Raw genomic sequence first — 21,567 nt, forward strand, 5'->3', positions numbered from 1 at the left:
TACACTTTAGGTTCCAATAAACACGCGTTAAAACTTTGTTCTTAAAGGGCCATTCCATATAGGAACATTAATCTTTATGGAAAGTGGGTCATATTTGTAGTCGAAATGTAACATAAATGTAGAATTTTGTGCTTATTTGACCGAGAAAAGACAGAACGTGACTTTAGAGCACATTTGTATGAAAAACTACAACTCCCACTATGCACCACAATGCACAGCTCTGCAAGCCACTCCCATTAATCGGAACACGGCTCAGATATGATATTGTGTACATAAATGCCACTTTAGTAAAACAAAGAAAATAGCCACCACCACTGTGTCTGACAGACACCAATCATGACTTACTTTTAAACGTGATGTTACATTGTGGTACACACAATAACACTCTGGCCTGGTGTGTAGCAAAGTCTTATTCAAACAGTAACGTGCGGTTTCAGATCTGCAGTACAAATGTTTTTTCAAGTACTTCAAAAAGGGTATGCATTTTAAATGTTCATTTAGTTTTACCAATTTTCTTTTTGTCTCTTGTTTACTGTAATTACATCTGTGTTATATCGGCCTCTTTGCTTTCACAATATAGACATATAAAAAACCGCTTAGATATGCTATTCTGTACATAAATGCCACCTTAGTATAACAAAGAAAATAGAAACACTCACTTTACAGTCAGACGTCCGTTTATCCCTGCCTCCTGCACACAAACGCGTCCCCTGGCCCCTGCACAATATCTCCACAGACGCGCTGCCTCAGCTCTTGGAGCTTGTGCTCGTAAACCGAAACACGTCTTTGAATACGCACGCGCCCGGAAAAATTAACAAAACAAACGTTCATATCCTTATCTGATCCAGAAATTTTATAAAGAAAGCACACAGCGAGAGTCCGTCCAAGCTCATATACTCCGCAGCGTGTCTGCTCGTAAGCCGAAACACGTCTGTGAAATAAACATGTCCAAACACGCGCAAAGTTGCTCTCTTGCCTGGAAACATTCACCAAACAAACCTCCATATCCTTATCTGATGCAGAAATGTAATAAAGAAGGCACACAGCGAGAGTACAGGCACTATCAGTCCGGGCTTCTCTACGCAGCAGAGGCCGATGGTTGCTGCGTCTTCCACGGGCTCCTGTACTCAGGCGAAGCCCAGGCTCCGGCCTACTCCTCGGGCTCCAGTTCCTCCATCTGCCTCAGCTCTTTGCAGTATTGTGGCTCATAAAGGTGCAATGAACAGCGGATTAGAGCAACACGCTTGCTAAATCACCCTCTTCCATATAATATTGATTAACTTCCGCTGTTATTGTAACATGAAGTCTGGCTCGCTTCACAACTTCTGTTTAGCTTAGCTTAGCATAAAGATGGCGGCTGATCGTTTTTTTCCGTCTGTGTTCATATATTTTCGTAAGTCCCACCCACTGATCTGTAATAGGTCTGTAGCGTGAGTGGGTCCCACCCATAGCCCCCACCTTGAAAAAATGAGGAATGAGGGTGTTTCACATATACAAATACAGGAAGTTCTCCACATGTTTGAGCCACTGGGCTTCCGTTGTGACGTGAGCCGGGTTTTATATTGTGGGTTAACAACAAACAGGCCAATCCTGGTCCGTTGCAGAGATTCGCTGTCTCCTTTACGTTTGAGCTGATGATTTTATACATGCATAGCTGTCCTCCACACACAAATAGTGACATTACAGGTTTTTTAGCAAACGGCTCCGTGAGAAAGGCTTTAATAGAACAGCTACGCAATTTCGCATTAAAGCAAAGAAACTTTGCAAAGACCTGCATCATTTATCTCCACATCTTGATTGCTGCGCTCTCCCTGTCAGGCTGGTTGTCGTGGAAACGTGGGGGTGGTCATGAGACGGTAAGAGCTGTCAGAGACCAATGACAGCGCTGACCGTTGTCACGTGGTGTACGGTGCGGCAAAATACATTGTATTTTGGTGCGCTCCGAGGCCGCACCACGGTGCGCACCAACATATGTGAAAACACCCTGAGTGTCTGTAGTCTTTCACACTCAACAAAGATACAGGATATCCGTCTTTCAATGACGCAAAATGACGATTTTACGTCATTGAAAGAAGGAAGGAAGTGCCTCACTGAAATCAGTATTTCTCCCGTCTCAGGGGAAACTGAGGGAATGATGCACGACCATTCAAAAACATGACTTGGGTTCTAACGATACAACGTGCAGTTCACGTATGCATTTTGTGATACCGAACTTAGCAGTTGTGTCTGAAACTGCCGAATGTAGCATCTTTGTCCATATATATCTATGGTCCCAGCTGTGCTATCGAGTAGAGGCGGGGACTAATTCGCATATAGAGTGTAGAGTTACATTCAAAGTATGACGAAATTACTGTGACAGGTAAAACTTTTACATATGCTATTATGATGCTCAAAGATGAGTTTTAATTGATCAAATTATTGACTACATGCCATGGGGATGTTGAGATTTCAGTCTCTCATTTGAATGCCATCTATTATAGTATTATAGTGACATTTAAACAACTAATGGGGATTACATGGCAGTTAATAAAATATTTATCTCTGACATTCAATGCGCGAACCCCAAACAGCTGCTGTGCGGAGGATGCCGATAACACGTGGTCATTTATCCACAGAGGATGCATGAGGACGATTTGCAATTAAACGTTTTACCTAAGACTACCAATTAGGGCACTGATGGATCCAAGGCTCTGAATTACCCGTTTCAAACTCAGACAGACAAACGAGTTCACAGAGGAAGTGAGAAAGGGAAACCTGTCACCAACTGAAAGCATTGAACATTGGTTGCTATAGAGACGAGACTGAAAAGGACATTGAGACACAGATGTTGCCGAGCACAAGAGCTGTTAATTCGGCGTAAGACAGGTTTTGATTACATTTAGTACAGCGATTGTCTTTGAGGAAGGAGATGCCTGAAGTTGATTCATAGTTTGACAGAATTTCCTCAGTCAAAAACTTTTACATAATATTAAGTCATGGGAGTTTTGAAAGGGGGAAAGTGTGTTTTACATGTTGAGCTATCATTGAGCAAGTGATAAGGACATCCCGTATGGTCCTCTTGTGAAGTGAACGATAATGCATTTCTTTCCAGAGGGTTTTTCGGACAATTAGGTAGTTCAGATAGGTGTCAGCCTCATTCGGGTCACTCTTTTGCATTTTTCTGTATTTCTGTAAGGCATCTTAGCAGACAACAAATGGCAAAACTGTGGCCATACTGACATCTAGTGGCCAGTTTCCTTTTTAAACCTTTACTGATTTTTTAAAACTTTATTGTGAGGATTAAAATTCTGTAAAGACTACATACAATCTTTTGAGCTTGTTTTCACAACTTTACTAAATGAGCACACATTTAAGCCACATTGTTGTTTTCCCAGGTTCAAGTTTACTTCAGTTTGTCAAATGTGTCAGTTTTTTTAGCATCACCTAACACACTTTCGAGAACACACAGACTGATGCCGTCAGAGTAACATGGGATCTTTTTATTTGTAATAATTATATACAATTTCTTCTTGAGCGAGATGAAAGTGTCTTTTTTACGCTCTAAGCCCAGATGAGTTGATTCAACTTAAAAAAAAAAAAACATAACTTGCTGCCCTAATTTTTTTTGTTAAACATACAAGCAATTTTAAATTAAATCTACTTAAAATTGCTGAAAAGGCAATTAAAAATTTTCGTTCACTGAATTGTACGTCTCGTTCCAGCAATATATCCTTGTTAGATTAACTATACATTTCCTGTTCTACAAATAGTCAGTTAACAATATGAGAAACTTATTATTAAATCATATTTGAACATAGTTTTATGAAACTTTCATAGAACTCTGCTATCTTAGTATGCAAAGCAAATGTTTCAGCTTCACACAGATATGTCAACACACATGTCTCAAAAATGGTGACCGTAATCAAATCTCATGAAGTAAAAAGGTGAGCTCTTAACTTCACAAAAAAATAATAAACACAAATGAACAAAAAACAACTGCAGTAGTACATAAAGACAACAAACAGCAAAACAACACTCATATAACAGTAGCAGTTAATTTATGCGTGCTGCAGTGCATGATGTGTAAAATTTCCAAATCCAGAGACTTAAATAAGCTAAAAGAAATTGATTCAACTTAAAATTTCTTATTGAAGAGAAAAATCATTCAATTCGTTCATTAAACTTTAACATTTGCGAAATGAAGGACTTTTTTCAGAATTTAGGCTTGGACATTTCACAAGACTTTTTTAGGATGTCTCCAGAGTACATATGTGAAACTTGAGCTTAAAATACCATATAGATCATTTATTATAACATGTTAAAATTGACACTTTGTAGGTGTGAGCAAAAATGGGTGTGTCCTTTTAAATGGAAATGAGCTGATCTCTGCACTAAATGACAGTGCTGTGGTTGGATAGGGCAGATTAAGGGTGGTATTATTATAATAAGATCCCCTTCTGACATCACAAGGGAGACAAATTTCAATGACCTATTTTTTTCACATGCTTGCAGAAAATGGTTTACCAAAACTAAGTTACTGAGTTCGTCTTTTTAACATTTTCTAGGTTGATACAAGAACTAGTCTCCTTTAAGAGTATTTATTTATTTGGGTTTTAAAAAAAAAGGGTTAGCAGGGCAGAAGCACCTCTGGTGACGTCTAGTGCAGTGGTTCTCAAACTGGGTGCCATGCTTGGGGGGCCCCAGTTTTATGACATTTTGCAAAATACATAAATTTATCATACATTCGGTGTAATTAAACCTCAGAAAAATAAGGCTGAATGTTTAGAATGTTTTATGTCATCACATTTTCTTTGGGGGGCCACTAAGGGATGCATCGTACACAAGGGGTCTAGTCTGTGTTGTTAAATAATGATTTGGACATCGATCAGAAGGGTGGTGTATTTTAGATTGCTCATTGGTTCAAAGTCTTGCATTTTATCTTGTTTATTTATTTAGTTTTTGTTTAGAAACGTCTTTCTGTTTTGCTGGAATGTTTTTCTCTCTCTCGCTCTCACTCTAGCTCTTACTCTGTGTTAATGTTTTGTATAACATATGATTTGGAGGTCTTTAAATGCCCTGAGGTCACAGTGTGGCCTGCATATCTTTGTATCTTTGTGTTGGAAATTGCATTTACTTTGTTTGTTGGTTGCTCAGTACATATCTCATTCATAAGAGACTCAGCCAGGCGTAAACACTCTACACTATCAGAAAATCAAGCTAGATGACAGGCGATCTCTCTTGCTTTAGAGATTTATATCAGTTTATATCCGTTTTAAAAGCATAATTTATGAATTAGTTTAAGTATTATCATTGTTAAAGTGACAGATAATGTGGGGTGGTGTGAATCCTGGCGGTAGAGGAGGATCTCATGACCCACATCTCATCTTTTCATCTCTTCAGGAAGTCCACAGACGATATGAGGGGGCACCAGAATCTGCCAAAACCAAGGCCCTACAGACGGTCATCGAGATGAAGGTACTGTACGTGTTTGTGTGTGTGTTTCTTGGGTGGAAAACTAAAGCTCATAATAGTATTTATTGACGTATGGCATGCAAGATGAGTAACTGTATCCCTAGATTAATCCTACTCCCAGCCATCAAATCTGGTAGATTGAAATGTCTTACCTTGCTCTTAAAACCTACAGTACTTGTATAAATCAGCATATAGGAAATTGATGCAATTTTGTTTATATTACGTTTAGCATTTAACAGACAAAATGATTTTTAATATGTGAGGCAATAATATGTGACCTTGGACCACAAAATCAGTCATAAAGGTCATTTATTTTAAATTGAGATTTATATATTATCTGAAAGTTAAATAAATTAGTTTGTAATAGATGTATGGTTTGATAGGATAATATATATATATATATATATATATATATATATTAGTAGGAAATGTACAAAATATCTTCATGTAACGCGATCTTTACTTCATATGCTTAGAATTTTCGGCATAAAATCCATAATTTTAACCCATACATTTTGGCTATTGTTACAAATGTACACATGCTAATTATGACTGCTTTTGTGATTCAGGGTCACAAATAAGAAGTGCAACAGTTACAATTTTTGGAGACGATACCTATTAGAAAGTGGTTTTGGTTTTTAACATGTTCCCGTCAAGTGTACCCGGAAAAGATATGTCTGTAGCTGTCTGATGATGCTGTCTGTCTGAACTTTGCATAGATTCCATCCTTAAAGTGTGTGTACGCACATAAGGCAGAATTTGCGTACGCACAAAAGTTTTCAGATTTATAAAACCATGTGTACAACCTAGGGATGCTCCGATCAGGATTTTTGCAGCCAATACCGATCACCGATTTGTTATCTTCATGATCGGCCGATTCCAATACCTATTTGTTTGTTTTTTAAGCTGATATGCAAGCTCTTTGATGACTGTAACTGTTAAAATTTTTTCTAAAGAAAGTAATACCACAGATGTTGCCTTTGTTATATTACTTGTAGTAATTAGGTATATTATTGTTTTAATAGAGACTCAAATAAATAAGCACAACAAATATCTGCGAAGAGATATTTAATATCTCTTTAAAAAGGTTTGTCTCCTAAAAGTAATGAAAATAAAACACTTTACAGTCTTTACTGTATGAATTAAATATACATGGATTCGTTTCTTAGTGATTTTATTGAGAGGTGAATTAGGTTACTCTAGCTTTAAGATGTGAGAGGGATTGCTCTGTTCACGTGTACTGATGACAGGCAGCTGTGTGTGCGTGCGGCGGCTGAACGCAGACAAGAGCAGCTGTGAGGAAAATGAAAGTTTAAATGCTCAAAACTTTTAAACGCATGTAAATAAGAAACTTTTGACATGAGGATGCAATTGTCCGCGATAGATATGTGTTGTATACGCTGTTTGATGGGGATGTGAAGACGCGTCGCGCTGTTGATCGGAGCGCGTCCTCATAGAAAATACACATATCTCTGTAAAGGCAAAGAGAGAAATCCAAATCTGCATGTCGTACATGAGCAATGGGTTATAAAAATGCTAGCAATACATAAAAAATGTCTCTAATTGCAGCCGCATTCAGGAGCCCTATGATGAAAAAAGTAAACAGAAAGATCGGCTCATGAGATCGGCAGATTTAGCAAGCACCGATCGAGTCATTTAATGCTATTATCGGTCGATACCGAACGGTGGCCGATCGATCCGAGCATCCCTAGTTTTACTTTGCATAATGCGGTCTGCATATCATTTTCATATAGGTTTTCCATCCATGTGACTTTATAAAACGCAAGAAAAATATCTTTGCTGTCTGATTGAAACCTGTCATTTACAAAAATTGCTACTTACCCATACGGCAAAAAATATATATTTTAAAATATATTTCAAAATATACAAAAAATGGCCAAAAAATATATTTGCTGAAATATGTTTACAAAAATTTATTTTTCACCGATATATTTTTGGCCATTTTTGTATATTTTTAAATATATTTTACAAGTAAATACATTTTAAAGCATAAAAAATATATTTAGCCCTTGATATATTTGAATTGAAGGAAAATTATTAATGTCGGTTTGGAAGAAAAACTTTGTTTATGAACCTGTAAACATAACAGTTTTAAAAAGGTTAAAGTTAAATTCTTTTAACTTCAAAATATACGTTATAAAATTCACTTATTTAGCATATATTTATAGGCTGCTTTTGGGTTTTTTATAAAAACACAGTTTTTTAAACACTGGGATTGTCAAAGTTGATACTGGTTTCACATATTGCCAGACAGGTGTCATTATGTTTATAACATTTTAATGAAAAACAAACTCAGAGGGAGATGAAATGTTTTGACCACCGTGTGCACTTATTTAGTAATTTTTTTTATAAATCCCGATATGTGCTTGGAAAATTGCGTATGCATATTTCTTTGCCCATTTTGTGCGTACGCAACGTTTATACATCAGGCCCCTCCCTGGCCCCTTCAGAGTACACAAAATGTTGTCGGGTCACCTTTATTTTCCTTTGAATGTCCTACTCTCAAACATCATCGTCTGATCTCCACAGGACTCAAAGATCAGCTCTCTGGAGCGCAGTCTGAGGGAACTGGAGGATGAGATTCAGATGCTGAAGTCAAACGGAGCTCTTAGTACAGAAGAGAGAGAGGAAGAGATGAAACAGATGGAGGTCTATCGCAGTCACTCCAAGTTCATGAAGAATAAGGTACAACTTTTCATTTATGGGAACTACAAATGTTTTGTTATGGCACTTTATTCTGAGTACATCTGAGATGTGTTGTTTTAATGGCTTTTGGTTTTGGTTGGATATTGGCGATTGTCTTTTGGTAAAATATTAACTATGATAAAATTTGTGTTTAATTGTTATAAAGGCATTGTTATGCTTTATGTAAACAGTACAGACTCAAATTGGCTTTGATTTGGTTATTTTTTATTAACTATTTATTAACATTTACTTATTTGAAATTAATGAAAGCTATTAATTTATTTCTAACTTTCTTTTAAAATTCTGTTTAATATATTTCAATTGTTTAGGCTTTTATTTATTTATTTTTTAACGCTTTTCTATATTTATTGGCTTACAGTTGCAGCTAGTTAGCTAACAATAATCGCATGGTTTGCGGTGATTTGTTTCATAATCTCGGTTACCCGTTGTCAGTTGTCACGGTGTGACCCAAGAGGTGATGTTTGGGTTCAGACAGGGCGTGCATGTGAACCACGACTGGTTAAGGCTGCTTGTTGGTGGTTGTTGCAGTAACAGCGCCCTCTCCTGACAGGTAGAGCAACTAAAGGAGGAACTGGCACAGAGCGAATCGCAGGGTGAAGAGCTGAAAAAACGGGTGACTGAGCTGCAGCGGGAGGTCTCTGCCGTAAGACGCCCAGAGAACCGGTTTAGCTCTGCTTTTCTTACCAGAGATAGCAACTCCTCACCCATTTCAGATAGGATTTACACAATGCTCAGAAAAGTCTGCCTGCATTATTTCAGTGATGCATTAAGTGCTTTCATTTATTAACAGCGTATGGCAGAATATTTAGTCCAAAAAGGATGCATTATATATTTGCAATCATACAGTGCAGATAGAATTAGATTTGTACGTTTATTAATATTTTCTAAATTTTTTAATGATTAAGAAGCAGATAAAATGAATCCTATTTTTTATAATATAATTGTTCAATGAAAACATGTTTGTGTCTCTCAAGTTATAAACCTGTGAATGTAGGTGTTGATCTACAATATTGACAGTTGTATTTATTGGCCATAATGTATAAAAGTCAAGTTTTAGTACATCCCTTTTAGGGATTTATCTTGACATTGTTGTATTTGGCTGACACTTTTACCCCAAGTGAATTACAGTTCAGGTTCGAACCCTACATCCTTTGCGCTCTGCCTACTGAGCTACCAAAACACTTAAAACCAAAATCACCCCATGATGTACTCACCCTCAAGCAATCTTGAGATACATGTCCATTATCTTTCACATGAACACATTTGGAGTAATTTTAGTAAATGTCCTTGCTTTATAATGGTAGAAAACAGGGACAAGGGAACCACTTCTTACTTTAAACCCCAAAAGGTGCATTCATCCTTCACAGAGGTAATCCACACGGCTCCAATGGGTTAATAAAGGTCTTTTGTGGGTAATTGATATGATTTGTGTAAGAGAAAGATCCATATTTCTAACTTTATGAAGTGTAATAACTAGCTTCCGGTAATGGTGCCATCTTGGACTCACGCGAGAGTTTTTTTTTTCTTTCAATATCGCATCGATTACTCCCAGAAGACCTTTCTTAACCCAAGTGCTGCAATGGATCGCAGTTGATTCGTAATCCGTACGATTCACAACCCACGGTTCGGCTCGCATGTGATTTGCGGATTATTATGCAAATTTAAATAGGGAAAGTTTATCATTGGCACGTGTTTCAAAGGCTTGCAAATGTTAACATTTAAGTGATTTTAAACAATTTAACCACAAAAAGGCGATAAAGTGAGCAGTTTACTTTAAGCTCCAGTCAGACGTGATCATCCTGATCCAGATCAGCAGATTCAGAACTCTTTGATGTGTAAACTATAGAGTTGCATCAATGAAGCTCATACTGTAGTGTATTTAAATACATTGGGCTAATAGAGCAATGAAAAAAAAACTAAAGTTTTTATGTGGGACGACTGTTTATGCTGCACTGTGTGTGCGCGTGCGTAAGTCCACTCAATACTCCACACACGGAGAGACGCGTTTCAAAAAGCAAGCAAACATAAAATCTTTCTGTTCGTGACAGGGCACATACAAACAAAATGATCTCCACAGTATTCTTTTTCTTATAAAACCATTTGTTTATGTCTAAAGTGTGTGTATAGATTAGAAGCAGAAACCAGTCTGTGACTATTTGGTCTTAAAGAGACAGTAACCTCAATTAACCTACTTAAGTCTGTGTCCTTAATGTTAATCAAACAACCCAAGACAAAGAGAAAATCATTTCTGAAGCTCTAAAACATAATAATTACATTTAATGAATAGAATAAAGACAGTGTTATTATTATTATTTAATTGATTCGATTACTGTACCTAATGATAATTTCAGACCTTAATGTGCAACTTTGTTCTTTTTCATAAAGGTTTGAAATGTCTTGATTTGTTATTAGATTTTTCCCATCTTTTTTTAGCTGATCCAAAAAATGATCAGATCCGTGCCTCAAAAACCATAATGTGATCCGAACCGTGAGTTTTGTGATCCGTCGCACCCCTAATTAACCCCTTGGAGCCATGTGGATTACTTCTATGAAGGATGGATGCACTTTTTTAGGCTTCAAAGTCAGAAGTTGTTCCAGTTTTCTCCCATTATAAGCTTGGAAAAGCATGGACATTTATTAAAATAACTCCAAATGTGCTCCTCTGAAAGACGATGCACATATGTATCTCGGATTGCTTGAGTTTAGTAAAAGTATTGCTTTAATGAGTCGTTTTTATGGGACCCGTGGGTGATTACATGGAGGGAACAGTGGAAAATGCGTGGGGGGAGCATTAATATTAGCTTTAGAGACTCCTTACCTATTCGATTCATGACAGTAGGTGAAGTCATTGAAGTTATCTGTCTCTGATCAGGAAAGCAGAGTCACCTGGAGTCCCCACAATGCTTTTCTCTCCCTTAACTGTTTTCCTTCCTCTCTTGTTTGTATAGCGCTGGATGGAGTAGAGCTCAGAGCACTAATGCCCACACGGCTTGAGTCTCCTTCTTTCTTATTTTCTTCTCGCCTTTGTTTTGTGCCTGTGCACGTGTTTTTTCACTAGGATGACTGCCAGCTGGTAGATTGACAGCTTTAGGCCCTGCTAACCTGCTGCAGCTGCCCCAGTGCATGCTGGGAATGTGTCAGAGTTTGTTTGTACTGTACATGCTTGGGATGAACACATATTTTCATTAATATTGTCCTTGAATGCATCTTAATTCTGTTACATGTGTGTGTTTGAAAAAAATCTTTTCTTATGTCTAGCTCTGTTAACATTGTATGATGTTTAATGAGAGAAGTACATCATTGTCCTCTTTGTAGCTGAACACACTTTTTATCTACAGTTTCTGTACACTAAAACAACTCGATTATACTTAAACTATTTAGGTCTGATTCAGCGGGTTTGCAGGCTCACTGAATTTGATGTCACTGTATGCAATCTTATATGATAATTTAGATTTTATACCCATGTTTGAGATTCCACAAGAGCTGGTTTGCTAAACGTTTTTGGAAAAATATCCACTCACTCTGAGCTTGACCGACTGTTTGTTTTCTTCAGATTGACCAGGTGAAGCAGGATCTGTCCAGAAAGGACACCGAGCTTTTGGGTCTTCAGACAAAACTGGAGACACTCACCAATCAGTTCTCTGACAGCAAGCAGCATGTCGATGTTCTGAAAGAGTCTCTTACTGCCAAAGAACAGCGGGCCGCCATCCTCCAGACTGAGGTAAAATATTTATATACCAATTATGGGGCATCTGGCATATTGTTGATAATGCTATACTGTCACAGGGGACCTGAATCCTGGCTGGATGTTTTTCAGTTCCTGTTCTTCTCCCCCTTTCTGCTACTTTGTGTCTTTAATTTTCACTGTTCTATCAAAATAACTAAAATATAGGAAGTTTTTGAAAATATACATACATAGAATACAGGTCATTGAAAGTGCTTGAATCTATTTTATGCAAGAAGTTTTCTGGGAAAAGAAAAATCCATATTATCCCCTGTGTAGTGTAGGATAATATCATAAAAATACAAATTTCTGTTTTAATAAATGCTCATAGTAAATCATAGAATATTGCCTAAAACATAAGGTAGGTACAAAAATAATCAGTGATACATTTGCGACCATTAAAAATTAGGGTCGCAATTGCATTTCAAAAGGTCGCATATGCGACCAAAATGGTCGCAGTGTAGTTCCCTGTATTTTAAGGTAGTAAAAATAAATACAGTTCATTTTGTAAGGTAATATAGTTATGTAGATTACATTGCATTTCTGTGCAGATCATTCCAAAAATTACACAGTGCACCTTTAAAGGGGACATTTTACAAGACTTTTTTTAAATGTAAAATAATTATTTGGTGTCCCCAGAGCATGTATGTAAAATACCATATAGATAATTTATTATAAATGTTAAAATTGCCACTTTGTAGCTGTGAGCAAAAATGTGCCGTTGGTGTGTCCTTTTACATGCAAAGGAGCTGATCTCTATAGGAAATAGCATTGCCATGGTTGGATAGTGCAGATTAAGGGGCGGTATTATTATAATAAGATCCCCTCTGACAGCACAAGGGGGAGCCAAATTTCAATGACCTATTTTTTCACATGCTTGCAGAGAATGGTTTACCAAAACTGAGTTACTGTTTTTTTTTGTCACATTTTCTAGTTTGATACAAGCACTGGGGGCCCAATCATAGCACTTAAACACGGAAAAGTCAGATTTTCATGATATGGCGTCTTTAAAATATTCTTAATAGGGTTGTCCAGATCCGATTTTTGGCTGGATCAGATATCGGATATCAGTTCCGATATGTTTGTTAGCCGTGGTTGTTACTGACAAGCTATTAAAAGGACAACATATTATAAAAGCACCATAAAAGTTTTATGCACTATATTCAAAGTCTTTTAATACACTCAATAGCTTCATGTAAAGGAACAAACGCACATTTAAAGATATTTAAGTTCACAGAAACACTGTAACTTATGCTGCATTCCAGGCAGCTTTTTGAGCCCGTAAATCACGACTTCAAAACTACGACTCTGAACTGGGAGTCCGCGTTCCAAACCCGTGACTTCCCACCCGTGAACTCGTACAAGATCGATGTACTCCCAGTTTAGAGCCGTTTTGAAGTCGTGATTTACGGGGTACTGGTTGCCTGAAACGCAGCATACTCGCTAAATGAGTTAATCCACTGGTGAAGCGGATGGATAAAACGCATCATTCACACACAAGATAACTGTAGGCTATTTGAAAGATCTAAAGTCTCAGTACAGAGATGATAAAGTCTCAGTAAGCCGTTGGATGGATGCAATTTTATATGTGCTGAGCACATGATGCATCTATTTTCTTTGTGTTTTAACAGTTATAAACTTTCCATTGCGGAGCGAGGATTCCCATGAGAGGATGATTCAAGTGAATCAATTCTGCACCCAGAAAGCACATAAACGTAGCGTGTTATGACTTAGGCGCATCAATTCGGCACCCGGAATGTGCATAAAAAGTCCGGTCAAGTGCATAATTCTCAAAATAACCATCTGCACAATAAAGCTTTTTACTATGACTGTTTTACACAATTAAGAAAAAAATATTTAGCATACTTAATTGATCAAACATACCTATTATATATTCTCCTAAACACTTCCATGATTAATATTTACTAATGTTTCCTGTAACTTGTAAATAATTTTAAATTATTGATTTTAACATTTTAAAAATTATACTGTAGCAGAAAGCAATATTCACATTTAATTACAGTAGTATCGGGCAGGTATCCGTTTCGGCTGATGGTCGGAATTCTGGTATCAAAGTCGGATCAGAAATGAAAAAGTGGAATCGGGACATCCCAAATTCTTATTATGTAACCCTGCACTGTAAACCCAAACAATATAACTAACTTATAATGGAAAGTACCTGGTATTCAAAATGTGCCAAAAAGTTTAGCTTACTATTATTTTTGAGTTCATTCAACATCTATCATAGATTTAAGTTAACCGTAAATATTTTTTGAGTTTTTACAACTACATCAAAGTTAAAGAGTTTAGGGAACTTGAAAATGGATTCAACCATAATTAAATATTTTCATGTCAAACGCTTTCTAGTGGCGGTTTATACCAAAAAGTGACGTCATTGTTAAACGTGCACTCAGAAGTGTTTCAAACAGATTAACTTGCTCTTGGATGCAAATAATTACAAACCTTTGGTGGTTGTGATGAGTTCAATTTGCCAGGTAAGCTAAGAAAGAGTCTGGCACTGCACATTTACTTCAGTTTAAAGTTAAATCAACACGATTGGTTAAGGAGGTTCCAGTTCCCAGCATGCTTTGCATGTGCCCACAATACAACAACATTTTTTTTTTAATTAAGTGATATGTTATGTGGTTTTTAGTAAAGAAAAAGACTCAGTAGTGTTAAACATTTATTTATGTTGGAGATTTAGAAGAGTTTGTTTTTTATTTTTTTGCTTACCATTGTTCAGAAGTGTAGTGCATGTGCTTAGGCTGTAGGTCAATAATGTTTTCCTCTATCATATAAACAAAAACTTTGTGAAAGTCAGCACTGAGCTCAGTCTCAACACACTTTCACTGGTATAAAATATTCATGAGTCACATGATTTGTTTCTGTGATTTGAGAACAAAAATTAAATTGTAGTTTGTTTACTTAAATATTTTGAGTACTCTGAACTTGTTGGGTTTTACAGTGTACTGTTAAGTTGTAAAATGTAAGTATTTGAGTACAGGAAACAAGGCAATCGGTTGCCACCAAATTTTTAAGTAACATTACTACTACAATTTAAGTTACATAAAGTATATAATTTAATTTTTATGAGACTTAAACTAAGTTTAGATAAATTAAGATTTTTGATTTGAATTGAAGTTGTCAGTACTCGAAACTTTTAAGTTTGCAAACTTAAGAAAATATCGGCAATCAGGTGCCTCAATTTTTTGAGTTAGTAGAACTTATCCGGGTTTACAATGTGCAGAAAAACAGCTAGAACCAGCTTAAGCTTAAGCTGGTTCCCAACCTGATTGAAGCAGGTTTAGCGGTTGAAGAAGCCTGGTTTTAGAGGGAGGGGTTTTGGCTAGTTGTTTTTTGGCTAGACCACTTCACCCACCAGCTTAAACCAGCAAACCCACCAGGTTGACAAGGCAAGAAGCTTGGCCAGCTGGATGACTGGTCTTCGATGGTTTAAAATTGAAATAGCTGGTTTAAGCCTGGTCTTCTAGCCTGGTCAAGCTGGTGGGTCAGCTGGTCAGCTTAAGACCAGCTAAACCTGGCTGGGAGTTTAGGCTACTGTTTTTCAGCAGGAAATAGTAAATACATTTACATTTAATAATTTAGTAGATGCTTTTTCCAGAGGGGTGTACAAATAAGATCATGTAACATTTGTCAGAGAAGCGAGCAAGTATACATTGACTACATTTGGTAGGGATAAAGGTGGTAGTTGGTAGAGTTGTATATATAACAATAAATGACAATTTTTACGGTTTTGTACGTATAATCATCCTAGTTAATATAAAGAAGATTATTCAAAAATATAACCTTGAAATATTTAATTAGTGACTCAGTAGGTCATGTCAATATTCAATGTGAAATCAGTGATTGAAACATCAGTATACATACTTGTATATGTATATGAGTATTATATTAAAGTTATGTCCATGATGAAGTGATGAGTTTTTGCTCTTTAAAAATACTGAAGCTTTGTTTATTTAATTATTTAGCACAACATTAAAAACATACTGGATATATGTCATGAAGGTTTCTTTCCTTAACAATAGGGGTCGCTATTGTATCAGATAAACTGATGAGCATTTTCAGAAGTTGCAGTGGTATGAATGGTGCCTTTGTGTGCGCTCTCTATTCTGTATTTAGTCTATCATCACACTTTTTATCATAATCCTGTGTTACCAGTGCCAGCATGTGATTCATACAGTTTACCCCGTGGCTAATGTGCCCCGACTGCCAAGTTTATGTGTGTTTTAGAACATTGTTGTGAATAATAGCTTTTTAATGCACATTAAGCGTCGTTTCGTGCACTTGTGTGATTTCTGTGGCTGCTAAGCTGGTCTGTAATATGTCCTTCTCAGGTCGACGCACTGCGGTTACGCTTAGAAGAAAAGGACGCCACGCTAAACAAAAAGACCAAACAGATACAAGAAATGTCAGAGGAGAAGGGCACGCTCAGCGGAGAAATCCACGACCTCAAAGACATGCTCGACGTCAAAGAACGCAAGGTCAACGTGTTGCAGAAAAAGGTAAACGCCGCAGGGCACACACCCACATGCCCCTTCATACAAGGAAAACTTCCAACCTCCGAACGTAGATGGCACTGTTAGGCAACGTTTCAGGTCTAACGACTCTGGCAAATGCTCGAAACCAGCCTCACCAAATAACCCTCTGTGTAAATTCATGATTTCTAAAAGTAGGGAAAAGTTGTGTTTGTGATGGCGATGCAGTCCGCTTTTCTCAGAAATGACACAGGCGAGCTGTTAACCTCAGCTAAATGCGGCCTCTGCCCTTTAAAAAATGTATACGTCTGCTTTGCATCTTTCATATTGATGCAACAGATGTTTTTTTCTATCTCTAAAGCTCGCTGCATATACAGGAAGCTGTAACTTTTTCCGCTACTGCTGGGAATATTTCAAATATTTGTTTATGTTAATATTACCGGATGCAAACCCTGACCTCGCATACAGTGTTAATACAGAAATATGGCTCACGTTTTTGTGTCGGGCTGAATGCACCGACACATGGGACTGCTAAAGTAGGTTTCCATGGTGACGCATCAGGCTTCCAGCATCCTCTGGTCGGTCCTCTCATCAGGCCGTCGTATCTGACTATCAACTTCACTGAGATCACAGGCTGTGCAAACAACCCCGTTCTGCGGTCTCATTAATCTTACCATTGGGTTTGTCCGACTGCATTTACCCCACCATGAGCAACCTTTATTGGGGAACAGGAAGTTTCACTAATGGAGATTCTACGGATAAAGTGTTGCAAATTATTCTCTTCTTAGATCATTGTGACTTGTGTCATATGTTATTTTATTACAGAACTTCTCTGGTTTCCCAAACAAGCACATAAATCATTTGTTATGAAGTACTGAATTGTGTTTGCTTTTATAGATGTTGCCCTCTGGATAAACAGTCGATTGGGTCAAATCCAGAAAGTATTGTGTTGAAAGTATTGAATTCATCAGCAATGAGAAAATGCAATTGCTTTAAACTGGTTAACTGGTTGCCTTAAACTTTTAAGTTAATGCAACTTATAAATATAATCATTTTACACAATGTAACTATTTTTAAGTTGAGTAAACTAAAAATTGCAAGGCAACCAACTTACTTTGAATGTAGCTTTGACCTGAGTTGCTCAGGAAGCTTCTGTAAGGTTGTAACTTACAGTCTTTCATCTTAATGATATAGGTTTTCATGCATGCACACCTTTAAAAAAATACAGACTTGAGGGTATCATTTTCACACTTGTTTTAACATGCTTTCTCCTCTGGTTATTGTTGCATTCTTGATGCATATTTGTGTACTTAGTTTGGTCCCACAAGTTCACAGTCAAATCGAAATGATGTCCGATGCACCCTTGTGTGATTGTGTAATGTATTTTGAGTGAAACCAGATCTTTACTAAGGAAAGATTAGAAATCTATTTGATGGTGATCATGACATGCCAGAGTTTAGTCTGATCAAGACAAGTTTGATATATAGCATTGTTTATTATCCATTAGCTCAAGTGGCCTTTGTGACATTAATGGCTGGAAAAAGTTGAGAAAGTGATTGCATTGTAATGAAAGAATACTAAAACAGATTAATTCATTACAATATATGAAGAGTTTTGTTCCAAAACGCGATAAACGCCATTTTTACTTCCAAAATCAGTATTGTATCAGGTCAGTATTAATAAGTAAATTCTTAATTTTACGAAAATTACAATTTGCGCCGAGTTGTTCTGTAATATTTTCTCCCTTTTTTCCCAAAGCGCGATAAACGCCACTCCTCCTTTTCTGCAGAATGCAATAAATCCACTCCACAAATCACAGCGCACCATTCCAGTCAATGTAAACAAACAATGGTGGCTCGTTGAATACACAGACTCCTAGTTTTCCTCATCTTGTACTTTGTGATCAACAAACAAACAAAAACAAAATAAAACTTTAATGGCATTGATAAACCTGTGATGGTTTTCTGTGCCGGGGAAAGAAATGTAAGCCATCAACATCTAATCATTTTCGCGAGAGGCACTCGGGAGACGGAAAATGCCGGTCGCTTGTTCTCGCACGACAGCATAAAGCTTCTGTCATGCTAACACATTGAATCCAGGAGATCTTATGGAAAACTTTCTATTATTTTAAGCGAAGCCAACGAAAATCGAGCAGGACCAACATTTTTTACAGCTGATCGCTGTGAAAAATGTTAAGCGACGACGTCCCAATGATGACACAGCAATGACAGTGTATGACAAAGTAAGTGTTTTGGTTAATTCCAATAAAAAAGCTCTATGCAATTCGGCGTTTTTGTCAAACAGCGACCCCTAGAGTCGCTGGAGAATACTTACCGAGTGGGACTCATGTCCGGTTCCTAACGCGGTCAGATTCTCTTTTCCTTTTCCTACTCACTTCCGAACGCGCTTTCTTAACTTTTAAATCATTTAGCCTCACGTCTCAAATTCGCGTGTGCAGTTGTTGTTATAGGCTTGATCGACTTCATGCAGCGCTGCAAGAACCGACAGACGGATGACGCCAAAGCGCCGTCTGGGTTCATTCTCGCGGCACCCTGACGTCATCCGGCCGCCGGCTCCTGCAGCGCCCCACGAAGTCGAACAAGCGTATCGTGTGTGACGTCGTTGCCGTAAAGCAAGTCGTGATTCTCGCGAGATTTGTCAGGGGCGGTTCTCTCAAGCTTGCAATGTTGGTTTTGATAGCGGCGTCCTCCCCGAGCTTCAACAGGAGGATGATTCGCTTTACTATGACTTTGTTTACCACCGAAATAACTTTGAAGCTGTTATATTAAGGTGAAATAACTGCATAGTGTTTCTTTAATGTTTATTTTTTAATCGGTGAATACCACTAGTCAACTAAATGAATATAAAATGGCAAAGATGAATGCACATTTATATATTGCGCATTTATATATTGATTCAATAGATTTATAGCATTTTGAATAAAAACTTGTCATGGATTTATTGCATTTTGTGGAAAAATAACCAGTTTTTTTAATAAATCTTTTTTATGTTTTTATAACCTAAAGATGCTATGTGAAAGTTTGTAACAGAAAATAGTGGTTTTCAACTTGTCGCTTTCTTGGTATAGAAAACACATTTTTACCCAAATAGGGCCGAGTTTAATTTAACTAAATCTGTGCACTCTTAGAAAATAAGGCACTGGGGCGATACCATTTCACTGTACCCATATTGGTACCTTAAAGGTATATACTATTACCAAATTTATACATATCTGTACGTATATAGATACATATAGGGTACCTCCCAGTGACAGCGTTTGTATCACATTTTCTAAAAGTGTGGAAATGAAAAAAACTGTATCTCACATGTGCAGAGATGACACATTTGCAGTAGTTGCGTGAGCAGCAGTAGTTATGTTTAACTTGTTGTTTTGAGAAATCTGGCCTAGATTTCATCAGAATGTCACAGATGTAATGCTGCCACGCTTTCGTTTTTCTTATGCACAAATGATTTTTACTTAAACTCTTATTTTTATTTCTGTCCTTCATTTTCTTTTTCACTCTCGCCTCGCGATCTTTTCGTTTTTTAATTTCGCCATCTTTTCTGCTTCGCAGTAAGAGTTTGAAAGCCTCTCAGAGTCATCGGGGACATGATGAAGTTTTCTTGAAACAGAGCGAGCTCCCAAGCCACAGAAAAAGCAACATTTAGTTTCCATTAGAGTGCTTGAGCCACTCTGTATTGCCCTAGAGCTGTTCCTAATGGCCATAACACATTGAGACAGTAGTATGGAGGCATGCATGGGGCTTCCCAACAGGACCTCTCTGAATACGCCATTCATCGCACAGGTCATACGTGACAAAACGATAGACTGTACAAGGGAAACAGAATTACAGGCGATGAGGGGGAAAACAGCATACCTATGCTCTTTTTTTATAAGAACCTCCTATGCCTTGACAGGGAAATAGTGTTTACTTTAGTCTTTGGAAATAACAGCTTAATGGATATATCATATAGACACCTGCTAGCTCTTACAGAATTGTAAAATATAGCAACCATTTAGACTAACATTGTAATTAAATATCTAACTGTTAAATATGATAAACTATTTTAACTTATAGACTTTGTGTTTGCATTAGTACGTTTATGCATAATAAAGCTTTGTGTCTGTGTATATATACACACGAGAGGAAGGAGCCGCTACGTGTCTTGTGAAGTATGTTCTCACAGGAGGCATGGACCGGGTTTGTTTTTACACTCCTGCCTTCCTTCGCTCCCCTTTAATGTTTGAACATTAATTTCTTTCTTTGTGATGTGTGATTGCTTTCCCAGCGTCTCTGGTTCGGGCGCAGCAGAGCTCTTTGGCTTCTCATTTAGCCTCATCCAGCAGCAGGCGGGAGATCTGTTCCCTCTTCATCCCTTTGTTTACGCTCGATGTTTTGCGTTCAACCGAACACCTTTAACAGTCTGGAAAATAGCGCTAATTTAATTTTCGACATTGGTCAGATAAGGTGGCAGACAGATACGCGGTGGAAGAAGCAGAGCTAAATATTGAAAACAGCGGTTTGGATGCGAATTCTTTCTCGAGTTCACAGCAGGACAAACTGCAGAAAGTAACATTTGTTAATGCGAGAGGAGGGGGAATGAAACTCGGATATGTAAACTGAAGTGGAACGTCTTGACATTGAGCAGATCTCTTTGGCATGATGGGCTCGGCAGAGGCGGTTTGTCTTACTGATGAAAGCTGTTTGAAAGAAGAGCTTTTCTCTTGCTACACCTTTTATAGGCCAAACGCAAAATGTGTGCATATATTAAGGACGGCTCGCTGGTCTGAGGCCAGTGTAAGACAGTTTAGGGTCATTTGACAGAACTGCGGGCTGTGTTTTTAATATATCTTGTCTTGCAAGCTTAAGCATTTGGTTTCTCTTATGTATTGAACATTAAAGTTGTGTATTCTGCTAATTTAATATTCTCACCAACGTAATGTTATCTGCTGCTTAAAATAGATGATTTGTCATCCAAATTGCAAGAATGGCAGACACAGAGGCATTAGTATGACAAAGGCTACAAAATATAACAGTCAGTAATGTTTAGCATCATATGCCATTGCTTTTCTTAAAACTGTGTCATAGATTAGAGCTATACAATTTTCTAGCATATTTTTATTTTTTTGTTATTGCAAACTTCAAATTTTATGACTTGTTACTTCTA

General features: G+C 37.4%; 1 protein-coding gene across 13 annotated transcripts in view; it reads left to right on the forward strand.

Moving 5' to 3' along the window:
• erc1b (ELKS/RAB6-interacting/CAST family member 1b) overlaps positions 1 to 21,567 on the forward strand; it is a 248,349-nt gene that overhangs the window by 42,268 nt on the left and 184,514 nt on the right. For 5 of the 13 annotated variants that reach the window (XM_055191234.2, XM_055191229.2, XM_055191231.2 and 2 more), the window contains exons 4-7: positions 5,380 to 5,454; positions 8,002 to 8,157; positions 11,732 to 11,899; positions 16,258 to 16,425. In XM_055191234.2, coding sequence (XP_055047209.2) covers positions 5,380 to 5,454; positions 8,002 to 8,157; positions 11,732 to 11,899; positions 16,258 to 16,425 — 567 coding nt within the window. Of the gene's footprint in view, positions 1 to 5,379; positions 5,455 to 8,001; positions 8,158 to 8,728; positions 8,822 to 11,731; positions 11,900 to 16,257; positions 16,426 to 21,567 lie in introns of all 13 variants that reach the window. The other 8 variants (XM_055191233.2, XM_055191223.2, XM_055191225.2 and 5 more) reach the window with 2 other exon arrangements.

The sequence above is a fragment of the Misgurnus anguillicaudatus genome, chromosome 1 (assembly GCF_027580225.2).
Source record: "Misgurnus anguillicaudatus chromosome 1, ASM2758022v2, whole genome shotgun sequence".
In the NCBI taxonomy this organism is placed as follows: domain Eukaryota; kingdom Metazoa; phylum Chordata; class Actinopteri; order Cypriniformes; family Cobitidae; genus Misgurnus; species Misgurnus anguillicaudatus.